This window comes from Mastacembelus armatus, chromosome 13, assembly GCF_900324485.2.
Source record: "Mastacembelus armatus chromosome 13, fMasArm1.2, whole genome shotgun sequence".
In the NCBI taxonomy this organism is placed as follows: domain Eukaryota; kingdom Metazoa; phylum Chordata; class Actinopteri; order Synbranchiformes; family Mastacembelidae; genus Mastacembelus; species Mastacembelus armatus.
This window is the reverse complement of record NC_046645.1, coordinates 16,256,499-16,276,060: the sequence shown is the minus strand read 5'-3', so window position 1 is coordinate 16,276,060 and position 19,562 is coordinate 16,256,499. Positions and strand designations below refer to the sequence as shown.

Below are 19,562 nucleotides of genomic sequence, written 5' to 3'. Positions count from 1 at the left end.
GTCTATACCCCTATATGCCCCCCCCCCCCCCCCCCCCGAAAGCAGTGAGAAAGGATTTATCACACTTGCTAACTGTTGAGACATTGCTGGTGTGGTGGCTAACTTTTAAGGTTAAGATGAACCTTGTAAAGAATTGTCATGAATATTTAGCTGATCATTTGTTCACAATATGTTTGAGGTTTTTGCAACTACCATATTTTCCAGACTATAAGTAAAGTCAAGCTAAACAACTGCACATACACCTCGACTCTCAGGTTGTCTGACTGCTGACACTCACTCCAAACTTTGTTTCAGCTTCATACTTTATTACCTGCACTTTGAAGTCTGCAGTATAGCTCTTTCTTTTGGGTGGCATTTTCACTTGTGTTCCACTAGGAGTTATAGTTTAGCATAAACATAAGCGTTTTTACTTTTTCGGCGGTACATTATTATCTTTAATTGAGTCAAGAGTGCCAAGACTGCCATGTAACTAGGGACTACTCAACAAAATTACTGTAAATACACCCATACAAGTCGCTTCACAATATAGGCCGCAGGACAAGCCAGAGGAGTAAGGAAAGTACGACTTACAGTCCAGAAATACTGTAATATGTATACCCAATGTCATGTGCTCCCACTATCTTATTGGCTATGTTCTTACTCTATGTTTTGCTAGTTAATATGTGAAATTATACTTATAAGAATGTGAGGAAAACATACACTGTATCTCTCTCTGTTTAAATGAAAGGAAAACATTCTTTTTTCAAAAAAGGCATCCACCTCAGAGAACCACAGTTACAGTGTAACCAGTCAGTCTCTCCCATGCTAAAACTGTTCAAGGGTCAGAAGGTGCAAAGCAGCCAAGAGGTTAAAATGACATGACATGATCATAAAAAGATAAGGCTATTGATTTTTAATGTGTTGATAATTTTAGACAACTCCCATACAGAGATTAAAACACTGATGTTTGTGCGCTCACCATAATGTCTGTTAATCCAGTGCTTGGTTTAGTGTATTCCTTTGTGCTGTAGTAAAAGTAAATTTTTTGGATTTTCCATTTTACAAAGTATGCCCAAGAAAGTACATACATGTTGTTTTCATTCTGCACAGGGGAAGGAAATTGATTAACTTCCTGTAAACTTACTCTATCCTTAACCATAGCCACTACTTGCACAAACTTTAATACTTAATTTTTTTCTAAAACCCCTAATCCTGACCCTGTTACTCTTACCCTAACCCAATCTCAACCTTGAAGCAAGTCATGGCCTTAGAATTCAATGATTTAGAATTTAGTCAGGTGGGTCTTTACAGTGTGAGTGTATAAAAAGGTTTCAGGCACACACACACGCACGCACACACACACACACACAGTTACTCCACACTAGCTTCCAGATGATTAAAAAATGTTACTTATTAATAGATGTCTGATCTTGTACTAGAAATTCAAATGTACATATGCATTGAGGTATATTGGAACAGATGATCACTGCACCAAAGGCTTTTTCAGATCTGCACAACTTTTTCCCTATATTGAATTGTGCACACTTTAATATATGAGGTTTTGCTTTCATTGTATTTTTATTAGCCTGCTTTCCTTGTAGTGATGATAACAATTCTAATCAGTTATTCATAGAAACTCCACTAGAAGCACAGATGTGATAAAACAATGAAAAAAATCATTCATAAATTGAGCAATTTCTCTGGCTGCTATTTCTACAGAGATCAGTTCAGATCAGGACAGATGGTGTTAAAATTTAGATTTAATGCAAACAAATCCATCAAAATACTCAACAGCACTGTCATCAAAAATGCTGCAGTACCTTTATGTTTGAAGAATGGGGATGAAATATTTTCAGACTGACAATGAGATTAAAGCATTTCTTAAACCAAGGATAACACAAAGCATAAATAATTGGGTTTAATGTTGAATTGAAGTAACCCAACCAAACAAATGCTTCAAAAATGGCAGGAGGTGTGATAAAGCCAGTATAGGCATCAATTATTGAATTTATAAAAAAAGGCATCCAACAAAAGATAAATGCACCAAGGACAATACTCAGAGTCTTTGCAGCTTTGTGCTCAGACTGCTTAATCAACCCACCTCTTCCTCTGTCATTTAAACTGTTGCTCATATCTTTAATTTTTCTCACATGCTCTTCAGCCACAATGAATATTTTAGTGTACAGACAAACCATTACAGTGCAGGGAAAGAAAAAGGCAGCAACACTGTCTAAAACCCCCCAAAGGCGGTTAAAGAGAAGGTTACAACTACCAAGACAGCTTATGGATAAGATATATTCCTCTAACCCTGCCATATTGGCCTTTGAGTAAAGTAATCCATAGGAGTAGAGAGCAGCCAGTGCCCAGCTGGCACAAACCATAATCCAAGCTACTGACATTGTGATGTTCCTAGAATAGTGCATCGGACTGCATATTGCTTGTTGTCTGTCTACAGCAATGCAAATTAGATGGAAGATAGAGACACTGGTAAGAAACATATCAAAGCTAGAGTGCAGCAAACAGAAAGCATCACCAAAGAACCAGCAGCCATTAATGGTCCGAGTGGTACTGAATGGCATTACAATAACACCCACAAGAAGGTCAGCAAGAGCAAGTGATACAACAAGGACATTTGTAGGATTCTGCAACTGCTTGAAATGACTTATTGATACAATGACAACAGAGTTCCCTAAAATGGTAATCAGCATGCCTACAGTAAACAAAAAATAGAGGGCAAATGTGGTCCCCACATTGAATTGTGCCCTAGCACATGAGGTGTTAGAACCTGGAAAACAGTACTGCTCCTGAGACAGGTCACCAGTCATCATAAACCAAAAGACATTTGTCAAAGCCTATCCAGGGATACAGAGGTCTGGGCTAGGGGGAGGTACATACTGTTGATCACGGTCTCATAATAACAGACACAGCACTGGCACCACCTACAAAGATGACGTATTAGGCCAACTAATCAGAAGGGTGTTGTGAATCTAACACACAATAATCTGTGTTTTGGCAAAAACAAAGTTTTTCATACTTTGAGGAGAGAATTACTACATAAAACATATTTAAAAATTTTTATTCAGTTCAGTTCAAAGACTTGTAGCTACTGATTGCAGTTTGTCAGCTTTTCTCTAAGCTAAACAATTCCACCACCAAATACACATCAGTAGGCTGACCACATGTGGCTTACTAGGTTTGTCTCAGTGTTTACAAATTCATTGTGAAACAATGCTATATGTCTAGGGAAAAATGTATTACAAAATAAATAAATAGATAAATATTAGTGATAACATGAGTTCAGTCTGCCAGGTCACATCAAAAAGCTTATCATATATATGTAGAGTATATGTTTTTGATATGTGGTGTCTAGGCTTGAACCTCATCACTACTCACAAGGAGACAGCCAGAGTGTGTTGTAGTGAGTTTATCATGTACAGTGGATACAGAAAGTATTCAGACCCCTTTAAATTTTTCACTCTTTGTGTCATTGCTGCCATTTACCAAAATCAAAAAAGTTCATTTTATTTCTCATTAATGTACACTCAGCACCCCATCTTGACAGAAAAAAACAGAAATGTAGACATTTTTGCAAATTTATTAAAGATTATTATTATTATTATATCATTATTCAGACACTTTGCATTGACATTCATATTTAACTCACATGCTGTCCATTTTTTCTGATCCTCCTTGAGATGGTTCTGCTCCTTCATTGGAGTCCAGCTGTGTTTAATTAAACTGATTGGACCTGATTAGGAAAGGCACACACCTGTCTATATAAGACCTTACAGCTCACAGTGCATGTCAGAGCAAATGAGAATCATGAGGTCGAAGGAACTGCCCAAGGAGCTGAGAGACAGAATTGTGGCAAGGCACAGATCTGGCCAAGGTTACAAAAGAATTTCTGCAGCATTCAAGGTTCCTAAGAGCACAGTGGCCTCCATAATCCTCAAATGGAAAAAGTTTGGGACGACCAGAACTCTTCCTAGACCGGGCTGTCCAGCCAAACTGAGCAATCGTGGGAGAAGAGCCTTGGTGAGAGAGGTAAAGAAGAACCCAAAGATCACTGTGGCTGAGCTCCAGAGATGCAGTAGGGAGATGGGAGAAAGTTCCACAAAGTCAACTATCACTGCAGCCCTCCACCAGTCGGGGCTTTATGGCAGAGTGGCCCGACGGAAGCCTCTCCTCAGTGCAAGACACATGAAAGCCCGCATAGAGTTTGCCAAAAAACACGTGAAGGACTCCCAGACTATGAGAAATAAGATTCTCTGGTCTGATGAGACCAAGATTGAACTTTTTGGCGTTAATTCTAAGCGGTATGTGTGGAGAAAACCAGGCACTGCTCATCACCTGCCCAATACAATCCCTACAGTGTAACATGGTGGTGGGAGCATCATGTTGTGGGGGTGTTTTTCAGCTGCAGGGACACGACGACTGGTTGCAATTGAAGGAAAGATGAATGTGGCCAAGTACAGAGATATCCTGGAAGAAAACCTCTTCCAGAGTGCTCAGGACCTCAGACTGGGCCGAAGGTTCACCTTTCAACAGGACAATGACTCTAAGCACACAGCTAAAATAACAAAGGAGTGGCTTCAGAACAACTCTGTGACAGTTCTTGACTGGCCCAGCCAGAGCCCTGACCTAAACCCAATTGAGCATCTCTGGAGAGACCTGAAAATGGCTGTCCACCAACGTTCACCATCCAACCTGACAGAACTGGAGAGGATCTGCAAGGAAGAATGGCAGAGGATCCCCAAATCCAGGTGTGAAAAACTTGTTGCATCATTCCCAAGAAGACTCGTGGCTGTACTAGCTCAAAAGGGTGCTTCTACTCAATACTGAGCACAGGGTCTGAATACTTATGACCATGTGATATTTCAGTTTTTCTTTTTTAATAAATTTGCAAAAATGTCTACATTTCTGTTTTTTTCTGTCAAGATGGGGTGCTGAGTGTACATTAATGAGAAATAAAATGAACTTTTTTGATTTTGGCAAATGGCAGCAATGACACAAAGAGTGAAAAATTTAAAGGGGTCTGAATACTTTCCGTACCCACTGTAAATAAGTTGTGCTTCATTTAATAACCAAGGGTGCACACTTGTAGCAGTGAGGTTGGGATCATTTTTTGGCCTTTAACAAATATTGTTATAATCACATTAGTGATTTCGAGACTGAAAAACTGGATTAATTGTTACAGCACCATGAGGTTTTTGGTTTTGGTCTTAAGGGAAATCTCTCAAAAATGATAACATATTAGGCTTTAAAATTGGTACACATATTAAATGCAATGCAACAATAAAACCCTACTTTGAATTTCCAGTGAGGTTTCCTGTGAATGCGAACAGAACAAAGGTCCTTATGGTCTGTAGTTCTCATGTCCATTCGTTAGTAGGGTAACACTGAAACATCAGAACACTGCTATTTCACTGAATACAGACACAACCAGATTAATAGATACTTGAAGGACTGTCATGGACAATGTTTAGTGGTTTCTTAAAGGGCTGAATTTCTTTTCTTTTTTGGCTTCTGCTTGGTGTTATGCCTAGCCTATGTTCTTCATAGGCTTATTTAGACTATAATTAGTATAATTAGAAATGTGACTTATACACCGAAACAACTTATATGTTTTTTTTTTGTTCAACAAGGCTGTTGCTGAAAGCAACTTATACTCTGGTGTGACTTATAGCCCAGGAAATACGGTACTTCCCAGGAGTGGTTAACACCATTACACTCTGACCTGGTACCAGCCTCTGGTTTAGGGGTCACACCACCACTGACTTAGATAATTCAAAAAGAGTTTTACACAATAGCACATCAGTTTCAGTAGCCTACAGTGATACAAGAGTCAATCTCCATGTCATATATTTCTCTTTGAACCTGCTTCTGTAATAGTAGGTTTGTGCATGTTGTTTCTAGAAGCCCAGATATTCACTGCTGCTATTTAATCACTGATTCTGACACCATGCAGTAGTGTAAACTAAGCTTTACCATTTATGTCATGTGAAAGATACTGCTAACATTATTGTGCTCAGCTTCACTTTTTTCACTTTTTACTTTTTACAAAGATTCTTAACCCTCCTGTTGTCTTCCAGTCAATTTGACCCATTTTCAAAAGTTAATATGTGATAACTTTGGTTTTCTTCCATATAATTAACTAAAAATGACATGGATGGTTCCTACTATAAGTGTAAAATACAGTATATGTTAATATGTTGGAAACAAGTTCACTAAAAAGGTGAAACTAAAAAATTGGTGATCATTTTATACCTCATGCTGTATAAGCAGTCACAACAGAGTGGGTAAATTTGACCTGGGAGGAAAAAAGGTGTGTGGTAAATTTGAAGACAATACAACACACCTTTTGTCCTTTTGACCCGAAGACAACAGAGGGGTTAAGCATTCAGTCTTACAGTGCAAAAACTGTGATCACATCTGATGCTATTTTTAATCAAAGCTGGTCAGCTTCACCTTCATTTCCTTTTTGTAGCTTTGACATGTTCATCTCTAGGAGCACAATGCCCTCTTTAACTACTCAAAATGACTGCTATTTACAGCATGATGCAATCTAGAAAGACACTGTTTCACTAATTGAAGAAAATCTTTGAATGCAATAGAAACACATTTATAACACACTTTCTGAGCTGTTTTTAAAGCATTTTGCCAGTGAAACAAAGCTATAATTTTCCAGTTTATTCGGCAAAAAGTGTTGTGTCTGAAATGTCAGCTAGAAAGATGCTCCCTGAAAAGAATAATTGAAATGCCTTTCTGAACCAACTATAAAAAAAGGCATATATTAAAGGGTTAACAGTAGAATTCATGTAGCCCACCCATACAAGTGTTTCAAACACTGTTGATGGTATTGTGTAACTGACAAAAGGATCAATGATGTTGCAGACAAAAAAAGGAGTCCAAAAAGAAAGAAATGCCCCCATTATGATAGCAAGTGTTTTAGTAGCTTTTGTTTGGCTCTTATTCAGTGTTTTGGCATTGTGTATGCTGCGCAGCTGTTTCTGTGCAACTAGGAAAATCTTCAGGTAAACCCCAAGCATTATTATTCCTGGAATGTAAAAGGAAAGCACTGATGAGACTGTACTTGATAGACCACTTTGAAACAAAACACAGCGACCTTCACATGCAATGTGGTTATAATAAAACTCTTCAATTCCCAAAATATTAACCTTCAGAAAAATCATTCCAAAACCTATGAGAGCTGAAATACTCCAAGTGAGCAGAATCATAACCAGCACAACATTAACAGTTATTTTTCTTCTGTACAGTAGAGGTTGGCAAACAGCATAGTGTCGGTCAAGTGATATAAATGATAGATTTAGAATTGATGCTGTACACAACATGACATCAGAGCTCATGTAGATATTGCAGAAGACCTCACCAAAATACCAGCAAGTCTCTACACATCGAATCATACTGGGGAACATGACTAACAAACCCAAAAGCAGGTCAGACACAGCCAGAGAGGCAATTAGGTAATTTGTTGGAGTATGGAGCTGCTTGAAATAGGAAATAGACAAAATGACCAGAAGGTTTCCACACACTGTTACGATAACTGTGATTCCTAGAATCACGTAGAGTGTGATGCGTATGGGTAAGGGATAGATGATCTTCTGACAGGAAGTGTTTCTGGACTCATAGCAGAGCACTGGCTCCATCTGTTTGGAGGGTGACAAAATTTATAAATTCACAAATGCAATGAAAAATCTTGATGACAGAAAAATGCTCTTTTAAGGCCAGTCTATCTTTACTTAAAATAAAGTTTGTGGTAAGCTGTACATTATTCCAAGACTGCTTTGCTAAATCATCTCAGGCAGTTAATTTGATTCTGGTTTTTAACAAGCATGATAGGTAATTTCTACAAAATGTAGCAAAACGCTACAGCAAAAATAATCTTTTTTTTACTAATATATTAATATGCATGTGAATAATGAAATACTTGTTAGGACTGTTACAAGATGCAACAAGGAGAAGCATGAAACAGGATAAGGAGGACAAAATATAACAGACAGACATTCATTTGCAATGTTCAAAAAGGCAACAAGGAAAAGAGGAACATTTCTGAAGATGGAAAATCTCCAAAATACTGCCTGAGGGAAAAAAACACTACTGCATACTGCCAGGTGCTGTCCATGTATCAAGGACTGTACTGTAAATACTGAAAAGTGTCATCTTCAATCAGGAGCACTAGAGTTTGGCTGTAGTTCATCTATGCAAATGATTCAGCCTCACACTTACCTTCCATAGTCAGCTGAACAGATGTTGTGTGGCCACCACAATTGTCTGCTGAAATGGGGTCAGTTTGATATATACTTGTACTTATAACCTGTCTATCCTTCTGACCGGTTAAGTCACAGGTAAAATAATATACCCTCAGGGAGTGAAGTTAGATGGGCTGTCCCAGTGGAGGTAACTGTCCCTTTATAGATCATCGCAATGAATTAAAAAATATTTAGATTTAAAGATATAAAGATTTAAGAGGGTGTAGTAAGTTAACAAACATTAAATGTATGTATGTATGTCTGCTGACTACATTTGTATTCTTGTTAATAAACCTCATGGAAAGACAATGGATGGATTCTACATGGCAATATTCTTGTAGCAACATTATTTCCAGATGGGAATGGGGAGTGGTAGTACACTGATCTCTAAATGTCCTATAGATTTATACATGTTTAAAAGAATCTGAAAATATGTACTCAATGGAAAACATATTTTATTAATTAGTTAAACTTCCCTTCATGCTTAAGATGTAAAAAGACACACAACACATTATTCATAACTACAGCTAGGTGATGCATGAAATGAACAACAACCATCCATATGTTTCAATGACTGTAGCGTTTTAGCATTGCTAAGAATGCAACCTGAAAACCTAACAATATTTTAGGCTTTCTATTAACATGAACCAAAACTTGGCAGCAGATGGAACATTGTTGAAATGATTTCACTGAAACCGCTGTAAAGGTAGGTAAAAACCACTGATGGTGTATACTGTAGGTGTACACAGTGTGACGTCACCCATAGCGTTACGCACCGCGAGAATAAGGCCAATTCACTCGCATTTTCGGCTGTTATGGACTTCAGTGGAACCAGAAATACCATATTTGGACAATAAGGCAGTGGCTAGAGACTGTTTCCATGGCGACCACTGAGCCAATCAGCAGCAAGCTTGTTGAACATCCATGCCCCTGTGGGAGAGGGCAGCAAATCCATTCTTGCCACACAGGGGAGAGTAGCCTAAAGCCATAATATACATGGGTAAAGGAACTTGTCAATCAAACCTGTCAATCCTCCCCACGTAGGGGTGGAATGAGACAACATGGATTAAAGTCAGCACCTGACTGGTCAGTTATTTACCTTATGTTAATAACTTGGCTCAATAAACCTATCATCATGGTTTGTGGGCATTTATACCTGCTTTTTCTCTTTCTTTCGGGCCTTTTTGTGTTTGGCAGTAGCGCTCAGCAGAGTAGCTTGTCTTCTACACACGGGAGCAGCTGTTAGCGCTCTCCAAGCCCCCAGTGCTGCTTGGAGCAAGGCCCGAGATTCCCATGGAACTACGGAGGCACCATCATGGGGAACATGGGGTCATTGGGAAATAAGATGAACGAACTGTGCACGCTTGTTCGGACCCAGAGAGAGTACGCCACGACCAGCATCATGTGTTTTACGGAGACCTGGCTGCATGCAGAATTCCCAAGCACAGTGTGTCTGTACCCAGCTTTAAGACTGTACGGGCAGATAGAGACACTCTCCTGAGTGGTAAGAAGAAGGGCGGCAGGATTGCTGTGTTTGTGAAAGAGAGGTGGTGCAACCCTGGTCATACCACTGTGTACGAGCGTGTCTGTACACCAGACATTGAACTTTTGGCCATGGGAATGCGTCATTATTATTTACCAAGAGAATTCTCCTCTGTGGTTTTTGTCGGACTGTACGTTCTTCCCCCAGCGGATGAAGCGGCAGCTAGTGACGTGATCTACACCACTGTTGCTAGGCAAGAGTCCAAACACCCGGAGGCCCTCATAATCATCTCTGGAGATTTTAATCATGTCACCCTGGACTCCGTTTTGCCCATTTTTCATAAGTTTGTTCACTGTACAATAAAACTCTGGATCTTCTGTATGCTAGTACAGAGGACGCAAACACTGCCACTGCCCTGCCCCCCCTGGGAAGGTATGACCACAATCTGGTGCTGTTAGCACCTGAATATGTCCCTGCAGTGAAGGGGCAGTCTGTCTCCACAAGGACCGTGAGGAAGTGGAGTCAGGAGGCCAGCGAGGCTCTGCAGGACTGCTTTGAGACCACAGAGTGGAAAGTGAAAGTGACTTCTGTGGCCAAGTATTTTAACCCATTCCAGCAGTGAACACACACACACCGTGAACACAGCAGTGGACAGCAGTGGGCAGCCAACGCTGCGGTCTGGTGCATTGCCTTGCTCAAGGGTCTCACCTCAGTCGTGGTATTGACGGTGGACAGGGCGCCAGGGCTCCATGCCAACAACAATTGCTTCTGGACCTGAGACTCGAACCTGCAATTTTCAGGTTACGACTCCCTATCCATTAGGCCACAACTGGTGGCCCCCAGTGTGCTCAGCCAGCCCCATGGGAATAACATTGACAATTTGACGGACTGAATCACGGATTATATCAACTTCTGCGAGGATACGGCTCCTATCCCAACAAGGACTGTCTGCTGTTATCCAAACAACAAGCCCTGGATCACCAGCCAACTGAAGGAACTGCTGAACCAGAAGAAGTGGGCCTTCAGATCTGGAGATAAGGACAAGTTGAAGACGATAGAGTGGTTACTCAAGGTGAAGCTGGGGGAGTGTAAGGACACCTACAGGAGGAAGCTGGAGAACAAGCTCCAGCAAAACAACACCCGGTACGTGTGGAAGGGCATGAAGGAGATCATTGGCTTTAACACCAAAGCCCGGCAGCTGGAGGCCAACCCAAACAGAGCTAACGAGCTGAATGCTTTCTTCAACAGATTTAGCTCTGGACCCCTGCTGGTCCTTCCCCCACCGCTCCAGTCCTTACAGCTCTCCAGTTGGCCAATCCACAACACTCCAACGACTCCTTCCTGCCAGACACCTCTGCTCCCCCCCAACTCCTACCCCCACTGATGAAACCTGCACTGTGACTGTCACACCTGGCCAGGTGAGAAGACAGCTGGAGAGAGTCCACCAAGGCAAAGCTGTCTGGGATCCTGCACCTCACCTTCAATCTGAGTCTGAAGGTTAAAAGGATACCGGTGCTATGGAAAACATCCCGCATGGTGCCAGTGCCCAAGAGGCCCATCCCATCTGGCCTCAATGACTTCAAACCGGTTGCTCTGACGTCACACGTGATGAAGGTCCTGGAGAGACTCGTCTTGGCCCAACTTCAGATTCCGTATCAGCCTCATGTTGGTGTGGATGATGCTGTCATCTACCTGCTGCAGCGTGCTCACTCTCACCTGGATGGTGGGAAGGTCACTGTGAGAATCATGTTCTTTGATTTCTCCAGTGCCTTTAACACCATTCAGCCCTTCCTGATGAGTCAGAAGTTGCTCAGGATGGGTGTCAGCTCCTCCACTATCTCCTGGATTGCTAATTACTTGTCTGACAGGCCCCAATCTGTGCGACTGGGGAGCTCCCTGTCTGATACTGTGATCAGTAATGTGGGGGAACAAAAGGGGACTGTCCTGTCTCCTTTTCTGTTCACCCGATACACCTCAGACTTCCAGTAAAGCTCTGGGTCCTGCCACCTGCAGAAGTTCTCCGATGACACTGCTGTGGTTGGGTGTATCAGGGATGGGCAGGAGGCAGAGTACAGAACACTGATCGGAAACTTTTTGGAGTGGTCCCAGGCCAACCTTAATGTGGACAAGACCAAGGTGCTGGTGGTGGACTTCAGGAGGAAGTGGATACCAGGAGTCCATCATCATCCAGAGCCAGGAGGTGGAAGTTGTGGATCATTACAAATACCTGGGGATTCACTCGAACAGCAGTCTGGACTGGAGGGGCAAGAGTGATGTTGTGTAGAAGAGGGGCATGAGTAGACTCTACTTCCTGAGGAAGCTTAGGTCCTTTAATGTATGCAGCAGAATGCTGGAGCTCTTCTACCAGTCTGTGGTTGCGAGTGCCCTCTACTTTGCTCTGGCCAGTTGGGGGAGCAGCACCACCAGGAGGGACATCAGTCGGATCAACAAACTGATCTGGAAAGCAGGACACATTGTTGGCAGGGACATGGAGACATTCAAGTCAGTGAGGGACATGAGGACACAGGACAAACTGCTCTCTATCATGGACAATTCTTCACACCCACTTCACCAGATCATAGAGGGTCTGCGGAGCTCATTCTCCTGACTCATCCAGCTCAGCTATCACAGTGAACGGTACAGGACTTCATTCATACTGTTCTTCATCCTTCTGTTTAATAAATCCCCCCTTTGCGGCAGATGACTCCACCATCCTCCACCACAGTCTTTTCTTTCCTTATTCAAATGTGTTTTCTGCTCATATTTTTCTATTCTATTTTCATTTTTATTATTTAACAGTTTTCAAGATTGTCTGTATGTAACTGAGCTACTGTGACCAAGGCATTTCCCTTGTGGACCAATAAAGTTTATCTAATGTAATGTAATCTAATATCTTGTCTTACAGAGCAAAAGTTGACATGAAAAAATTAGGAATATTAAGAGCATGTTCAAACAAAGACGACAAAGCCACAATGATTACCGTGGCAACAATACTGACTTAGTAATTGGAGCTGAGCCAGGGCTTGTTGGAGCGAACAGCTACATCATATATGGCTTTAAACCTGGAAGCCAGCTTCCTATGTCCACCCCTTCTACAGTCAATGGTAACCATGTGCAATTATAATAATAGGAGTTTATGACCACAATGTAGCAGCTTGAGAAAGGCTGCTGCTTAGCAAGTGGTATTCATGTAGCATCATTAAAACACTATTTTACACTTGTTCCACTGGTAACAGAAACTGTTGTGGCCTCACTTGAGCTTGCTCAACATCACCTCAAACCGCACCTTACCATGAACAAGCCTGGAAACCTGCAGGACAGGAGACAGTTGGTGAAGAAAGGTGAAGGTGGTTGGTGAAGAAAAGAAACTACAAGCTTGTTGTCAAAGGAATGACTGCAAAGGATGGGATTCTGTGCAAATAAAGCTGAAGTGGCAATAAGACAGAATGTGACACCCCAATGAACTCTGTGGAACTTACAGTAGTGCAACTTCATGAGACATATATATCCAGGGTAAACAAGCTTCCAAACATGGCAACAAATATCATACATAGTGATGTGAGTCCTAAAGTAAGGTAAACAAGACACAAATTGAGGTGCACACAGGTGATTGCAGGACAGAAACATCTATATTTACATCAGATGGAGAACTATAGAAAAAGGTCTTCGGAGTCTTGTACACACTTCACCTAAAAAGTGACTGCATTTTTTAAAATAGAAGCTAGGAAGCTAGTTTCTTGCTGGTATACATGTTTTGCTTGATTGATTGCTAATTCTTTATAGTTGAAGAAAATATAATGACCTTTAGTCAACTATAACTATAAAGGTTCAAAATGACTGAAATGTGACTAAGACTAATAAGTGTTTTCATTTGAAGACTAACTGAAAAAGCTGCCAATATTATTATTATTATATTATTCTAGTGATGTGCATTTCTTGACATTTTGTGAAATTTTGAAAGATCTACACAAGTTTTGATATACAGTAAAATTATTGCACTCCCTAGTTGTTTCTGCCTGATTAATTTTAGCATTCAAAAACAGAGAAATTATTATATAATAGTTTTCCAACTTAGTGACAGAAATCTATCTTTGAAAATTATTAGACATTTCAACTTCTGTAACACTTTAGTTATCCTTTTGACAAACACATTTATTTTAATGTACACACACAGCCCAAACAATAACACACCCCCTACGGCTCATTACGCTTTGGTGGTTTAATGGCCCTGTATGAACAATGTGGACCCTGCTGACCTAATGTGGACCCACAGGACTACTTTAGCAGTCAGACCTGGAGGCTCTCTCACCTCATGTTTTGACATGATCTTTTTATACTTTCTCTCTGCTGATTAATCATGATTAGTCCGATGGTGCCCAGATTTAACTCTACAACTTTTGGTGGTTAGTGGGAGCACAACTGAGAAAGCAAGAACAAAGAACTTGCACAGCAGTAAATCCAGAAGTAAATCTATTGATCCAGTCATCAGTGATATAAATGCTGTATACTAGTAAATTGCATGTGCACAAAAATGTCATGTGAGTATAATTAAATATGGAGACCATAAAATAAAATAAAAGCCAGTTGCTACAAGACACATGCCAATTTCAGTTTTTTGAAGGCTATAGTTCATGTTCCTTACTATAAACAGCATATTACAATTAAAAAACCTTATAGGTTTTTGTTTTTGTCTGGGGCAGTAATTATTGCAACATAAACAGCAACAGGAACTGTGAGCAGTGGTCTAGTGGGAATGCAGACAGATGTCAGCCTCTTCTCCTGACATCTCACACTTCCAAGAACTGGGAACTCATTACCATTGTCTGTTTTCTGGCACCTCCTCAACCAGGGAGCTCATTATTTTCTTAGGATTTAGCAAGTGGCTTTAACTGAATACACACCTGACAAATGCAAACAAACAAATTAGTGGCTTGTCTTAAACTTGAAATCCATCATGGTTTAAAACTGACAAGATTCACAGAGTAGCGTATGTATTGCTAATCTGTTTTTTACCATTAACTATCAGAGAGAAACCAAGATTTGTCTTGCATGACGACAGTGAGTATTTTACTAAACAAAGTCAGTGTAATTCAGCAGAAAATTTGATACAGGTTGGCCCTGCAGTCAACAGTCATTGTCATCCTCTAATTACAGAATCTTAAATTACAGCACTGTGAGAAGTTCTTAAACACTAAAATTAAAGTGAATATGCTTTTGGATCATGTATCATGAATAGGGGTGGCAGTATGGTGCAGTGGTTAGTACTGGTAATTCACAGCAAAAAGGGTCTGAGTTCGAATCCCATGCATCCGTGGGGCCTTTCTCCGAGCTTGCATGTTCTCCCTATGTGTGGGTCCTCTCCAGGTATTCCAGCTTCTTCCTGGGGTTACTAAAGTTAGGGACTCTGACGGGTCTATAGTTTCCAACTGAGTGTGTACCATCACCCCCTATGACCATCAATATGGTAAGTGTATACCATAATGGATGGATGTCATAAATAGTTTTTCTTCTTGTCTTACTTCATGATCATCATAAATCCTGGTCAGTTGTAGTCTGTTTCAGTCCTTATTACACCCACCTACAATGTAGCATGGTACCACAGTGATTTACATATCACTGGTACACAAGGAATGGGATCATGAGTATAGACGTAGAGCTGCAACATCTAATCGATTCATAAAAATTGATTATTAAAATAGTTGGCATCAAATGTGTTTATTAATTAGTTGGATCTAGTGATGTAGGTGCATGCGGTGGCACAGTGACACCGTGAGCAGCTTCACTTTAAGAGTGAAAGTCACATTTTCCACAATGAAACAGTATTTGCACTGTTATGTGGATAGTGATGGTGCCTTTATGTTCTAGTTTTATGTTATGTGGTCAGATAATCAGTCATCCAGTAAAATGTTTATGGTTCTCAGGACAACTGAACTTGCACATCTCACTAAGTAGACAGATTCAGTTTTATCTGATGTCAGTCCACACTGACTCTAAGCAGCCAATTTGACTGTCGTCCGTCCATGCATGCATCCATCCATGCATCCATCCATGCATCCATCCATCTTCTTCCGTTTATCTGGGTCCAGGTCGCGGGGGCAGTAGCCTAAGCAGGGATTCCCAGACTTCCTTTTCCCTGGACACTTCCTCCAGCTCGTCTAGGGGGACATCAAGGCTTTCCCAGGCCAGCCCAGTGACATAGTCCCTCCAGCATGTCCTGGGTTATCCTCAAGGTCTCCTGCCGGTGTGACATGCCCGGAACACCCCCCCAGGGGGGCGCCCAGGAGGCATCTGGTACAGATGAGCCTGAGCCACCTCAGCTGGCTTCTTTCGATGCCAGCTCTACTCCCAGCTCCTCCCGGGTGACCGAGCTCCTCACCCTATCGCTACTGGAAAGGAAGCTCATTTCAGCCGCTTGTATGCGAGATCTTGTCCTTATGGTCATGACCCAGAGCTCATGACCATAGGTGAGAGTCGGAATGTAGATTGACCAGTAAATAGAGAGCTTTGCCTTTCATCTCAGCTCCTTCTTCACCACAATGGTCCATCTGTCAATCTCATGCTCCGTCCTTCCCTCACTCGTGAACATGATCCCAAGATACCTAAACTCCTCCCCCTGAGGCAGGATCTCTCCCCTGACCTGGAGATGGCAAGCCACCTTTTTCTGGTTGAGAACCATGGCCTCGGACTTGGAGGTGCTGATTCTCATCCCAGCCACTTCACACTTGGTTTCAATTTCAAGCCCTGTAGGTCAGTAGGAACCTACTATACTACTGGAGGCAATGAGAATCAGTGGCGATTAGCATTAGCAACTGACATAAATGTATATTTTTATATTTTTTGCGTTTTAACGCCTAAATGTGACCAAGACATTTCAATGCCTAAACCTGAGACATTTTAATGCCTATAACTAACCAAGATGTTTTAATGCCTAAACATTTTTTTTTTGCCGAAAACCTAACCATGTTACGTTTAAATCACTGTGATTTACTTTGGAATGAGCTCAGTTGACAACTGACAAAGAGGATAGGCTCTGGTCTGGCAGGAAGTGGAAACAGTGACCAGGGTCTGAAAAAGGGAAGACAGAATTATTGAATCCATTTCATTTATGTGTTAGTCCAAGATGTAGGTGTTTCTCACTCTTGCTTAGTTGCATGGATACTCAAGAAGAGTGAAGATGGTAATTGGCTGTGAGGAGGTGAAGTACCAGAACTTATTCTCTTCCACTGGAACCAGGAAGTGGTAAGTCTGGCAGTGTGGTGAAGATAACACAACAGGCTGCTAAAGTAAAGCACAGATTAGTGTCAGGTTACAAGTCACAACGGCTCTTTGTTTTAAGGTCTGTGAATGGATTTTACGTTCTGGGTCTTTTATCGCGACAATGAAGAAGTTCCCTGGATGTAGAAGAAACAGAAAACTTTTCTTGCTGGAAGACACTAATCATGAATGTTCATAGGTTGTAGTGACACAAGCACCATAGCTCACTCTTTCAAAAAATAAACCCCAACACACTTATGGAACCAAATATAATTAATGGATCAAAAGTTGAGTCCAGTTTTAAACTGGATCTCCTGACACATATTCAGAAATCCTTTACTTTATGACATAACATCAATGTCCACAATGTTCGCAGTCACTTTCAGATTTTTCCTTCACTAGGAAGGAAGCAGTTCAGATTGATCACAAGTGGATATTTTGTCTTATGTGGAAAATCAGGTTCAGAGTGCAGTGGAGCAACAGGGCGGAGTCCGAGGTAATCTTCAAATATAATTCAATGTACTTATCTCCAGGTCCGAGGCAGCAAGAGGTCAAATTCCAAAAACCATTTGGCAGGAAATGATCAGGTACACAGGCATGTTTAGGTCCAAAAGGCAAGGTCAGGAAATTAGGCATGAACAGATCAGGCAGCAGGAATCAGGCATGGATGGCTGGAAAGTGATCATGTAGGGTGAACCACAATCTGGCAAAGATGTGTGGCTGCTGATCTTTTTAAATAGTGTGGCTCGCGGTCCCTTCAATCACGTTGATTACGTTAAGTTATTTAAGTTACCGGAAGTAGTTACCACAATAAACGCATGAAACAGGAAACTTGGACTTTGGGTTCCTAACAAACCAAGACATTTTAATGCCTAAACCTAACCCTGCCTAAATATACCCAATTAGTTAACTGTGTCTCAGACCAAATGGTGTTGATATGTGGGGTCCCCGTGGTGAGTACCTTGGGACCCCTTTGGTTCAATCTTCATGTTTCCTTTAGGCCAGTTAATATGCAGTGTCTTACCATAACTATGCAGATGACACTCATATTTACATATCACTCACAGCATGCACCAGTCAATTCACTGTCATTGCATTGAACAGATCACTGTGTGGATGCAAACCAACTTTCTCCAAATAAACATCTTTGGGCCACAGAAACAAAGAGAAAGTCTCAGCATTTACCTCTAATCTCTTTTTCTAAAATCTAGAAATCGGGTTAGAAATCTAGGAGTAACCATGGACTCAGATTTAAATTTTAACAGCCATGACATATTGATGCCACATGAACCATCTCGAACTCTCAGAACATCAGGGACAGGCCTTCTGCTTGTGCCCAGAGTCAGGACTAAGCATGGAGAAGCAGCATTTCAGTTTTATGCAGCTAAAATCTGGAATCCTCATCTCTGGCAATGTCCAAGCTAAAAACTTTTCTTTTTAGCTCTGCATATGACAACTGAAAGTGTTTTATCTGCACCCATTCCCCTTTAATTTCATTTCAAGTTAATATTCTACTAGTTGCTGTTTCTTATTTTGATTTTTGCCTATGCACTTTTAACTTGGCTTTTATTTCTGTTAAGCACTTTGAATTACTCTGAAATTTGACTTCATCCCAGATCACTCTAAATAGAAGCAATATTCGTGGACAAGCAGGTGGACCCTTGCTATGTACTATGGCTGCTATGCACTATGGTTGCTATACACTATAGTTTCTATGTGGATCAATGAGAGACGCTTTGACTCTTTTTTGGCACAACGGCAAGACTGAAAGTTGTACTTGATGCGAGGATTCTGAGAGTCCGTCACCTTATCCTGCTGCCTTGTTATTGCCCACAGATTACCATGAAATGTCCCAGTGCTCCCAACAGTCTGTCCGCCACTGGCTCACACTACCCAGCCTTTTACAGGTGAGCCCTTAAAAGCAAAGTCTGGCTAATGTCTGGTCCATGTTCCTTGGACAGTTGTGTTTTTACATGCAGCTCGCCAGAATAATGTCTATCAATGTTCAAGTGCATATCTGAAAGCATGTTGCTTGATTAGGGTTAGTGTGCCACTTACTTTTGGTTTAAGTGTGATATTTTTGTAAACAACTGCCTTTTTAATGTAATCAATATTATCAATGTTATATCTGTTTAAATGTCATTACACAAAAATAATTAGAGTTGGTTTTATTTTCTTTAATACATGTAGCAAACTCATTAAAGGTTCATATTTTGACAATAAGGATGAAAACATGAATTATGAATTCTCTATATTCTTTTATAAAAATCAGATTAATTGAAAATATAATCGACTGATTAATCGAATATTAAAATTGTCGTTTGTTGCAGCCCTATATGGGTGTGGGTTGGAAAATGTTAGAAATGTTTTGAATCCTTGCCCATATCTGTGCCATGACACAGTAAGACTGATGATCTTTTGGATTCCATGGTATGACTTTACCATCTTGGTCACATCCAGTTAACTAGAAATGGCAGAGAAACGTGTCTGAAAGGTTATGTTGTGGACAAATAATGTGTGTAGAATTACTTGTCAGAAATACATTTTCACTAATTTTGAATTATATATTTACAACA

At 40.9% G+C, this 19,562-nt stretch overlaps 2 protein-coding genes across 2 annotated transcripts; both read right to left on the bottom strand.

Moving 5' to 3' along the window:
* Positions 1-1,781: 1,781 nt before the first annotated feature.
* LOC113134601 (trace amine-associated receptor 13c-like) lies at positions 1,782-2,804 on the bottom strand. The gene has a single exon (XM_033325532.1). It carries the CDS (start codon positions 2,802-2,804, stop codon positions 1,782-1,784), a length of 1,023 nt encoding a protein of 340 aa, XP_033181423.1.
* Positions 2,805-6,668: 3,864 nt separating this feature from the next.
* LOC113134593 (trace amine-associated receptor 1-like) lies at positions 6,669-7,646 on the bottom strand. The gene has a single exon (XM_026314046.1). It carries the CDS (start codon positions 7,644-7,646, stop codon positions 6,669-6,671), a length of 978 nt encoding a protein of 325 aa, XP_026169831.1.
* Between the last annotated feature and the right edge of the window lie 11,916 nt (positions 7,647-19,562).

What these genes read in the sequence shown, in the direction of transcription:
- LOC113134601 (XM_033325532.1), bottom strand. Translation starts at nt 2,804, where the DNA reads ATGACTGGTGACCTGTCTCAGGAGCAGTACTGTTTTCCAGGTTCTAAC.
- LOC113134593 (XM_026314046.1), bottom strand. Translation starts at nt 7,646, where the DNA reads ATGGAGCCAGTGCTCTGCTATGAGTCCAGAAACACTTCCTGTCAGAAG.